We start from the raw sequence: 11,699 nt of genomic DNA on the forward strand, positions 1-11,699 counted from the left end.
TCCACAGCTCTGCAGGATTGAGGGGGTTCCTAGGATAGATCCTGTCACAGTATCAACAACTACGCACTAGTATTGACACCTGGTCTTAAGAGGAGCAACAGGATTCAGTTCCACTTCTGCATCTGGACAAAGGATGCTGCATGAGCCCTCAGCCAACCCACATCTGCAAAGCATCAGGCATAGGTAGCAGGAGACTCCAGACGGCATGATTGTTACCTCCCAGCACTGACTAGAGAAAACAAATAGGTTAATGCAGAAGACTACTGGCTACTTCAGGGAAGGAGGACCTAAGTTTTCCTTCCCTATCAAGCAGCAAACTGATAGCCAGGGTACTGAATAAATAGTACTTTTACCCTATTTCCTGACCCTTCCTTATAAAAATAGCTCTGTATCATTGCTTTGTACCCAGATTCAACTGCCTTGCAAGTAATAAGAGTAAAATCCTCATAAATACTCCCTTCCTTCCTTCCACTCTCTTATTATCGCTCAATATCTTACAGGAGTAAACTTATGGAATCAAATACCACAACCATATTCTTCCTAAGACAAAAACCAATCATATCAAGCAGACCCAACTCCTCAGATCTAAAAGAATCACTTGCATAAAGAATGGTATATCAGAAATTCTGCTTTAAATATCATTACATGTTAGTCACTCACCAATAGGAGTACTGTGTCTTTTGGGCTCCAATTTTAGGTGACCAATAAGAGGTGGAGTTGCACCAGTTAATGGTGGGATAATTTCACCTTCTTTAGGCAAAGTGAAATGAAAAGGAGTTTCTAGAGGGGGAAAAAAAGAAACAAAAAGGAAACCAAAACAGAAATATATTTAAAAAGTAAAAGTGAAAAGAACTGTAAGAAATATTTCAATTATTCTTTCCTTTTGCTGCCCAAATCGGCCTCACTCCCAACCCTTCTCACCAAGGCTCCCAAACAATCTCCTACCATCCTCTGTGTTCCAATTACGGCCATCAACAGGACTGACATAAAGCATACAACCAAAAAACAGACAAACTGAAGAAGCCCAAAGTTTAGAGGCCCTGAGGAACAGGAGGTGAGAAGTAGATGTACCGACCAGCATTCACTCTAGGCCATAATAGTAATAATCTACATGTCTGCACAGTGGTAAATCTCACATACATGAGCATTCCCAGTATACACATTTTGGTTAGTCACCAATAAATTAATATAAACATAAAACATTTGTCGGGGTGCCTGGGTGGCTAAGTGATTGAGCATTGGCCTTCGGTTCAGGTTGTGATCCTGGGAGTTCTGGGATCAAGTCCCCTATCAGGCTCCCCACAGGAAGCCTGCTTCTCCCTCTGCCTATGTCTCTGCCCCTCTCTCTGTATCTCTCATGAATAAATAAATAAAATCTTTTAAAAAACAATAAAACATTTGTCAAGATACAAAACTTCACTTTTTAACTAGGCCTTGGTTTCAAATTTTTACTAATCAGAATTAGTACACTGCCAAAAATGATACTTTGTGATTTGTTTACTTCTTTTATTTTTAAGATTTTATTTATTTATTCATGAGAGACACAGAGAGAGAGAGAAGAGAGAGGCAGAGACACAGGCAGAGGGAGAAGCAGGCTCTATGCAGGGAGCCCGACTCAGGACTCGATCCCGGGGCCCCAGGATCACACCCGGGGCTAAAGGTGGCGATAAACCGCTGAGCCACCCAGGCTGCCCTGTTTACTTCTTTTAATGAAGTGACGACTAAGTTTGGGAGAAAAAAAGAACTGTGCCAGACTTCTCCTCTTAAACCTAACATCTGAAAATTCGTACTTACTTTCCTTTGATACCTCAAAATACCTACAATCTGCCATACTCAGTCACTGCTCCTTTGCAAAACATTTTGCCTAATGTGTATCCTACCACTACCAAGCAATTCTCCAATTCTCAGCAGAGACTGTCTTTCAATTCTGACACTATCTACCTGGATACAGCATCAGATCCCACAAATTTATAGCTCAGTCCCACTTTTAAGACTGACTGCCCCCACTACAGATGCCCATCATAAAGCCAGGTTGTTACCTGCGTTTCTGTCCCACCAGCTGTACCCTGAAGATTCTACGACCTCCTCCTTCAAGTTTGATTAAGTTATAAGAGCTATTCACAGTACTCAGAGAAACACTTATGTTTACCAATTTATTATAAAGGACACATATGAACAGCCAAACAACACAGTACAGAAGGTGAAATCCAGAAGGGTTCTGATAGCAGGAGCTTCTTGTCCCCATGCAACTGAGATGAGGTATCTATCCTCCTTGCTCATTACAAGGAGAAAGCTTATTAAATCTTGTTTAAGAGCTTTTCTTGAGTTTGATCTCCAGTCCTTCCTTCCAGGAGGAGGTTAGATAGGACTGAAACTTTCACCCACCCAGTCACTAGGTCTTCCTGGTGTACAGCCCTGTCCTGAGGCTATATAGGGATTCTACCCTAAATCACCTTATTAGCATAAACTCAGAGGTGTCTGAAAGGCTTTCTTATGAACAACAAAAGATAGTCCTATCACTTAGAAAATTACAAGAATTTCTGGAGCTCTGTGCCAGGAACTAAATGAAGACCAAGTTTCTCTTTAAAACCAAATTTTTCTTTTCATCTTTTTCCATTCCACTTCTATTCTTTATTATGTTTCATATGAAGCACTTTAACACTTTTTTCTTCAAAGTCACAAAACAACGAAAAACCCCATCTCATATCAATTAGTAATCTGAAGGGATGTAAAGAGAAAACAAAATAAACTTTAGAAATAAAGGATAAGGGGCACCTGGGTGGCTCAGTGGTTGAGCTTCTGCCTTTGACTCAGGGAGTGGTCCTGGGGTCCTGGGATCGAGTCCCGCATCAGACTTCCCACAGGGAGTCTGCTTCTCCCTCTGCCTGTGTCTCTGCCTCTCTCTCTCTCTGTCTCTCACGAATAATTAAAATCTTAAAAAAAAAAAAAAAGGAAAAAGAAAGGATAAAATGTATATATGCTCAGCTAAAGGAACTGTAAAGAGTATGAGTAAAGAATTGCAGAATTACATCTTTTTTTTTTTTGTAAGATTTGAGAGAGCGCACGCGCACACAAGCAGGAAGAAGGGGAGAGGGAGAGAAAGAATTCCTAAGCAGACTCCCCACTAAGCAGCAGAGCCCGACTGGGGCTTGGGGCTCGATCTCATGACCCTGAGATCATGACCTGAGCCAAAATAAAGAGACGACTTCAAGAGACAGATGCTTAACTGACTGAACCACCCACGCACCCTGGAGAATCACATTTTAAATGGCAAAGAGAAAAATAAATAAATGAATAAATAAATAAATACATACATACATACATAAAATAAATGGCAAAGAATTTCACCATAGTAACAGAAAAAAGAGAAATGGTCAGGCAGGTAACCATTCCATTCCATGATTCATTCTCCAGCAAGTCCCCAAAAAGCAAGTCCTTTAGGTTAATAAAGAAGAACTTAGAAGAAATATGCAGCCTAAAAAGTAAAAATATATCTCACAAAGCATCAAACATCCCAAAGTATTTGATAGAATTTTGGTTCCTGGAACAATCACCTGCACTGTACTGCTCTCTTAACAGGAACCATCCCTCATATTATGACTGATCATGCAGACTTTTTAAAATCTCTATGAAATCATTTAAATCCATCCTTCTATGTCATACCATAATATGTAAATGTAACATGCAATCATTAATTTACTGAATATTATTTCTCTGTAATAGGGTTTCCTTTGCACAAGATAAAACTTATGAAAAATTACTTTAGGGATGCTTGGGTGGCTCAGCAGCTGAGCATCTGCCTTTGGCTCAGAGTGTGATCCCAGAGTCCTGGGATCGAGTTCCACATCAGGCTCCCTGTGAGAAGCCTGCTTCTCTCTCTGCCTCTGTCTCTACCTCTCTCTGTATCTCTCATGAATAAGTAAAATATTAAAAAAAAAAAAAAAAAAAGGAAAGAAAGATTACTTTAGCACCACTGACCCAGCTGTATTCCTACAACCCAATGGAAAAATGAGTCTAATTTTATAGGCAACACTGCCACTATTTATCTGGGCCTTCAATGACTCATTCCTGGATTATTACAACAGCCTATCAATTACTTTCTCTGTCTGAAGTCTCCCCTTTTCCTCAACCCCCAATTCTTTCTGCATACCACAACCAAAGCAACATTCCTATAAAATATTACTTTGAACATGTTAGCTCCTTGTCAAAAAGCCAAGGTTTCCACTAGAAGATAAATTCCTAACTCTTTAGTCAGCATTCAATTAACCAGAAACAGCCTTTATTTTTAGTCTTTAATTATTCATATTCAGAAAGCCTCTATTCAATGTCCTCCAAATGCTTTCAGACATTTCTCTGCTTTTGTTCAATACATCTGAAAGACACCACTAATCTAGTCAAGTTATCACCATCCTGCAAAATATTTTAGCCTTTAATACTGGAATTTTCCACATATTTTAAATTCTCTGACATTTCGCATGCCTATTGTTTAAATTATCAAGTCCTTTCTTGCTATCCCAGATTATCATGAGCTATTTTATATGCCAGCATACCAACCTATGAAGGACAGCAATGAACAAAATGAAACCAGCTGAGTGGGATGTTTGTCTTTATTACTAAGGACTTAAGGGAATTCATTAGTTCAAAGCAATATTTAAAAACCTTAATGTTGGGATCTCTGGGTGGCTCAGCAGTTTAGCGGCCTGCCTTTGGCCCAGGGCATGATCCTGGAGTCCTGGGATCAAGTCCCACATCAGACTCCCTGCATGGAGCCTGCTTCTCCCTCTGCCTGTGGCTCTGCCTCTCTCTCTCTGTCTCTCATGAATAAATAAAATCTTAAAAAAAAAAAAATTAAAACCTTAATGTCAGGAAGGCCTCCCCAATTTCTAACTTTGTTACAATCTACAGCCCATTTAATCTTCTTTTGTGCTCAAGAGAATTGGTTACTTCTTACAATAGATTAAAAGCCACCCAATTAAAAATTTCTATACTGGGTGACATCACCCATAAACAGTTTATGCTAAGAGTCTGCCTCTGACATTAACGGCTAATTAGAATGATATTCCGTAAAGTAAGCCAGTAAAGATTAGAGCTAGAGCACAAAACATACCTAGTTTCCCTACCACAGACCACCATTTGTGGTTTTAATTATAGACTTACTGAACTTGTCACAATTTTTCACATAATCAACCTATCAGAAGTGTATTCTATGTTGAATAAGGCTGGGTTTCCAAGTACCATCTTTCTAAATTTGCTTTCTCAAATTTCAAGAGGTCTCCTTAAACAAATGTCTGAGAATAGACAAGTTCTCAGTTATCTATAAATATAGGCATTTACAGTGATTGTCTCCTTTTCCTTCCCAACTTCCTATCTTCTCTTTCTTATTTGAACTTTTGCAAATAAGCATGTATCTTTTTAGTCAATAAAGCTATTAAAAAACAAAAGTATCCTTCTAACTTTAGTATACAGAAATCTAACTGAACAAACCTGGGACTCAACCAATTCATACCTTTCATTTTGTCTTTACAGACTAAAGAATCATTAACTTTTGAGTTTACTCTCATTTAAATTAGGCTCTCTGAAACTTTGGTAACTAAACAACTGTACTTTAAGTATAATTTTTTCTCTTTTCTAGCAATGCCCTTTTGAATGATTTTTTAAAATATTTTATTTATTTATTCATGAGAGACACGGGGGGGGGGGGGGGAGAAAGAGGAGGCAGAGACACAGGTAGAGGGAGAAGCAGACTCCATGCAGGAAGCCCAAAGTGGGACTTGATCCTGGGTCTCCAGGATCACGCCCCAGGCCAAAGGCAGGCGCTAAACCACTGAGCCACTCAGGGATCCCAAATGATTTACTTTAGACTAATTCTCTAACAGTCTAACCACTGTCTTCACTATTTTTAATTTACTCAAAACTAAAATCTTGAAGTAAGCGGAAAGTAACTTACTAGTATTTTCAACAATCTAGATAAATACTAGTAAAATAAGTTTATTACAGCAATGTCTACTATAAAAACTGTCCCGGGGACCCCTGGGTGGCTCAGCGGTTTAGCGCCTGCCTTTGGCCCATGGTGTGATTCTAAAGTCCCAGGATTGGGTCCCGTGTCTGGCTCCCTGCAGGAAGCCTGCTTCTCCCTCTGCCTATGTCTCTGCCTCTCTGTGTCTAGGTGAATAAATAAAATAAAATCTTAAAAAAAAACTGTCCCTGCCAATTAATAATGTAAGCAAGAATTCACAGTCTTTTGCATATAAATGCTAAAATAATTAAAAAGCTCTTCTAAGTATCCATATTAAAACAATCTATAGGGAAGGGGGGGGGGCGCGTGGCTCAGTGGATGAGCGGCTGCCTTTGGCTCAGGGCATGATTCCAGGATCCGGGATGGAGTCCCATATTGGGCTCCTTGCAGGAAGCCTGCTTCTCCCTCTGAGTGTCTGTCTCTATTTGTATCTGTCTCATGAATAAATAAATAAAATCTTAAAAAAAAAAAAATCTATAGGTCCTAACACTTTCTGAGCCTAAGTCAACAACAGTATTTAGATATAACACAATTATAAAAATACTAAACAATACAGAATATTAATTAGATCATTCAGATAGTTCTTTGGCATAATTGGTCAGATTCAGAGTAACTATATTACACAACTGTACAGGAGTAAAAAGCATAGACTTCAGAATTAGGAGACCTAGGTCCTAGTCCTACCTCAATTATTAACTACCTATGACTTTAGAAAGAAGAGACTGAACTCTTAATCCCTAAGTTCTTTTTTAGCTATAACATTTTCTTGTTCTGTAAAGGATGAATAAAAAATCCTGTATATAAAACCTAATGAATAGGGGCAATTTTGAAAGTTAAAAAAAAAAAAAAAAAGTACTACCTCTAGACAAGAAGCATAAGCCACCTATACTAATAGCTAGGATAATGGCCAAATATTGTTTCTCATTTCCAAATCCCTAGAGGCTTGTTTTCTTAATTTTGTAACTTGATTGTAACTTGATTTTTTATTTTTGGAGTTTATTTTGCTTTTAAATTTTACTAACTCTAGGCATTTAGAAAGTTTAGATTCTTTTCAGATAATCTTACATGGAATATTCTACAAATATTTCGGAAAGTAATCTATGTTCTCATTCTGGTTTTCAATAAAATAGGTAAAGAACATAAACTAATACCTTTTCCAGTTTAATGTTTAAGATGTATATACGTTGAGCCAAATTTAGAACTTTACCTAATGCCCAGAAAGAGGAAAAAATTCTGTAACAATACACTCATTAATAGAGTTCTGAATATTTTACTATGTAGGGTAATCAAAAAAAATCCTTGTATTTCAAGGCAACTGTAAATACAGAAATATAAAAAAGGATTGGGACCTAAGTAGAAAACACCAGACTGGTGTGATTTCTAAATACTTAGAAAATTCATGTTGATCATTTCTGAGTTATAAAGCACATAAACCTCGGATGATTCCATAAATAATTACAGCTACAAAAGAAAAACACATTGCAAAATTCTCAACTTCCCAACTATCACTGGCTATTCCTAAACATAATTCTAAGTTAATTTTTAGCCCTGACATAAGCACAATTCTCTCCTACATTCCCTTCCAAGTTATAATTTGGTTGGAAATACAGAACAATTTATAAGCACACTCACCACTAGAGCTTTCACAGAAGCTTTGTGAAGCATGGGCAGAGGCCTTCTCCAGCTGCTGGGCTTCTCCACCTGAGCCCAGCTGCTTTGCATTAGCTATTTTTGAGTCTTTTGTTAATGAATTATGGGTTTTTTCTTGAGGTTCAGCCTGCTGCATCTCCTGGTCAGGTTTCAGAGCATCATCTGCTCTCACTAAAGTCAAAGGAGGTTGTGGAGAGTGTACTTCTACAGGTTCCTTTTCTGCTGTCACTGATTTCAAATCTCCTTCATATTCTGCACTCTTTCCTTCCTGGGTATCAGCTCTATTCTCAGCACATGACTCTATTTCTGGAGCCTCATCCTCCCACAACTGGGAATCTGAGCATTTCTCCACTCCCTCTAAAGGTTCAGAAGAAACATCAACTCTGGGAGATGGTTCCTTCACATCTACAATGACAACACTTGAATCCTCTGAAGTAGCTTCTTCCCACGCTTCCTGATCCTTATGTTCCAATTCTTGGTCAAGTACTGGAATCTTTTGGGGGGAATCAATACTAATCACACTGGTTTCAATTTCCATAGCTTCCTGGCATTCTTGTTTGGGGATTTCTTTTGGAAGACACAACCCTTGGGACTGAGTTTCAGTCAGAGAAAGGTGCAATGGGACACTCTCCATATTTTCTTCTTTGGGCTCCTCTCCTTGACTTTCACAAGGAGTCTCAGGGATTTCTTCAACCTCAGACCCTGAAGACCCCTCCTCTGGATGATGTTCTTTAATTTCCATAGCTTCCTCCTGATCTAACACACTAGAGAGTGCCTCAGATCGAGTAGCTGGAGAAGGAACTGCCTGACTCCCTGAATCACAAGTGAGATCAATACAAACATCTTCCGCTACAGTCTCTTCTCTGCCTTTGCAACCAGTGGCTAAAATACTAATGTCATCTCTGGTTTCTGTATCATCCCCCTTCGTTTTATCATTCTGATTCAGTTCTACTTGGCCATCTTGTGCTGGATTCATCAGGATATTATCGTTTCCAGCAGGAACAAGTTTAGAATTGAGAACTGGAGACATAGGTTCCGTATCCTCAATCTGTGTGTTTTCTCCATCTTCATCAATCCTATGAGAACTCAAGCTCTCCATCTTTGGGGACTGACTATATTCACTTGTAGAAAGCATCAACTTACAAGAATCACCTGTCAATGACAGCCCAAGATCCTCAGTGGTATTCTTTGGTTCAATCTCTGAAGTTTTAGAACACTCAACAGTCAAAGATGAACTGTGCAGATCTCCACCTTTCTTCCCATCATTTGATTGTTCTTCCAAACTTGGAGATGGAATGAAAATGTCCTAAGGAGAAAGAAAAAGAAATATATCTATTTCTTCAAAATATTTCTCTTGTGTCTTTGAATTCATCTAAAGTTTCTCAATCAATTGTTCAAGAATTATAGAACTCTAGGGCCATAATCTCAGAAATACAAAGCTCATAAATCCCCAGTCTGCAACAACACAGGTCACTTTAATCTTTTTCCTGTGAACCACTAATTTATAATAAGCATAAGATAAACAAAAACAATGAAGTATTAACTTTTCCTTCTAAGGGTAGGAACGCCCTTTAATTTAATTATACATCACCCAACTTCTAAAAATATGTCATTTATCTGATGGGCTTTCAATTACATAGTAATCATATGAACAAATGCTTACACAGCCCACTTCAGTGCTCATAATGTGGGAATATATACTTATTTTACTTCCTACTATTTCAAAATATGCTAGCATTCATAAAATAGATGTTAAAATCCAAAACTAACAGTATCATCAGTCAACTAGACACCACTACATACCAACAAAGATGGCTAAAGTTAAAAAGACTACATCCTGTTGGTGAGATGTGGAACAACTGCAACTCTCATTTGCTGCTGATGGAAAGGCAAAATGGAAAAGAGTCTGACAGTATCTTAACAAAGTTAAAGAGACATTACATATGACCTAGAAAATTCCACTTGTTAAGTATTTACCCTAGAGAAATAAAATCCTATGTCCACACTAAGATGTGTATGCAAATGTTTATAGCAGTATTATTCATAATAGTTCAAAATTGGGAGCAACTCAAGTGTTTGTCAACTGGTGAATAAAACTGTAAAACTGTGGATATTTATATTATGGAATAGTACTCAATGAAAAGGAGTAAGAGGTTAATACATCTAACAATACGAATGAACATCAAAAATATGCTAAAGAACTAGAACATAAAAGACCATATACATTTTATGATTCCAACTATACGAAATTCTCAAGAAAATCAAAACAATAGCGACAGAAGGCAGACGAATGGTTACCTAAGGTTGAAGAGGGAATCAGGAGGGTAGGGAACAGCAAAGGATTATGAAGAAACTTTTTAGTGTGAGGAAACTCTTCTACACTTTGATGGTGGTGGTGGTTACACATTTGTAGACAACTACTAAAATTCATCAAACTATCTATCCACTAAAAACAGCATTTTATTTTAAATAATACCTTAACATAAAAAAAAGTAAATAAGCCAAAGCTTAGGCATGTCTTTGTGTAAGAACTTAATTTTAGTGTGTTGTTTTGCCTGATATAAATGCTATTAAAACTAGACATTGCTGGTAAGGCATTAATTGCCTATGATTTTTAAAGGAAAGAGAAATCAATATAGGCTGCCAAACATTCTGTATATTTCATAACTGCTGATATTTCAATGTCTAGTATCGTTTACCCTCTCAGATTATAAAAAGTCATAAATTTGAGACTCTGAGGTATGGCTGAGCTCCGTATATGTATAGTGGTTTAATATTTCTAAATGGCACTAGGACAATAAACAGCCTTAAAACTTTATATACCCCTTTGCCCAATAATTCCATTTCTGGGAAATGATCTGATGGAATTAGGACTTAGGTACACTACTGTTCCATGCAAATTTATTATTTAGAATAGGAAACAAAACACCTTAAATGTCTACTAATATGAGATTCATTTAAAGATTTTTTTAAGTAATCTGTACACCCAACATGAGGCTCGAACTCAAAACCCTAAGATCAAGAATCGCATGCTCTTCCCACTGAGCCAGCTAGGCACCCCAAGAGATTCATTTAAAAATTATGATACAGGGGATCCCTGGGTGGCTCAGCGGTTTCACGCCTGCCTTTGGCCCAGAGCGCGATCCTGGAGTCCTGGGATCAAGTCCTGCATCAGGCTCCCAGCATGGAGCCTGCTTCTCCCTCTGCCTGTGTCTCTGCCTCTCTCTCTCTCTATATATATATATGTGTGTGTGTGTGTGTGTGTGTATACATATATATATATATATATATAACAAATAAAAATAAATCTTTAAGACAAAAAAATAAAATAAAAATTACGATACAAAGTATTCCATCATGTGTGTGTTATATACATAAAATTACAGATGAATATTAAGAGAAAAACATTCAGGCTACACATCAAATAGAAAGTTTGTATTTCAGTTTAAAAAAATTATGTGAATATGTATTTTACTATAGTCTTTTTATACATGCCTATACGATTTTCATGTGTTCTCACGTTAATAAACATATACATAAAAAGGTTAAAAGTAGTTATTTCTGAGATAGGATAACTGATGATCTTACTTGCATTTTTCTTAAAAAAACATTTTATTTATTTATTCATGAGAGAGACAGAGATACAGGCAAAGGGAGAAGCAGGCTCCCCATGGGGGAGCCAAATGCGGGGATGATCCTAGGACTCCAGGATCACAACTTAAGCCAAAGGCAGATGCCCAACCACTGAGCCACCCAGGTGCCAGTGCATATATATTAGACATCCTCTATAAGAAATAGTAATTTTTTCTTACTGCAAAAAATAGATCATTTTACAGAGGCTCGTGTAGAAAAACACTGCTAATAAACTACAAATATCTTTTATGTGAAATTCACATAACAGAAAATTAAACACTTCAGAGTGAACACTTACTTACAATTCAGTGCAACCACCACCACTCCTATCTAGTTCAAAAAATTCTCATCACCCCAAAGGAAACCACATTATCTAGTAAGCAGTTGCCCGCCCCTCCCC

The 11,699-nt window shown here is 37.6% G+C and overlaps 1 protein-coding gene across 9 annotated transcripts in view; it reads right to left on the bottom strand.

Annotated features, from left to right (window-relative positions):
* Positions 1 to 11,699, bottom strand: part of TP53BP1 (tumor protein p53 binding protein 1) — a 97,821-nt gene that overhangs the window by 33,593 nt on the left and 52,529 nt on the right. For 7 of the 9 annotated variants that reach the window (XR_004810964.2, XR_004810965.2, XM_025472988.3 and 4 more), the window contains exons 13-14: positions 7,649 to 8,972; positions 661 to 780 (exon numbers count right to left, since the gene is read on the bottom strand). Coding sequence is in view for 6 of the 9 variants with exons in the window: in XM_025472988.3 (XP_025328773.1) it covers positions 661 to 780; positions 7,649 to 8,972 (1,444 nt within the window). In the remaining 3 variants the exon portion in view is untranslated. Of the gene's footprint in view, positions 1 to 79; positions 97 to 660; positions 781 to 7,648; positions 8,973 to 11,699 lie in introns of those variants that run through there. The other 2 variants (XM_025472987.3, XM_025472990.3) reach the window with 2 other exon arrangements.

The sequence above is a fragment of the Canis lupus genome, chromosome 30, assembly GCF_003254725.2.
Source record: "Canis lupus dingo isolate Sandy chromosome 30, ASM325472v2, whole genome shotgun sequence".
NCBI lineage: Eukaryota > Metazoa > Chordata > Mammalia > Carnivora > Canidae > Canis > Canis lupus.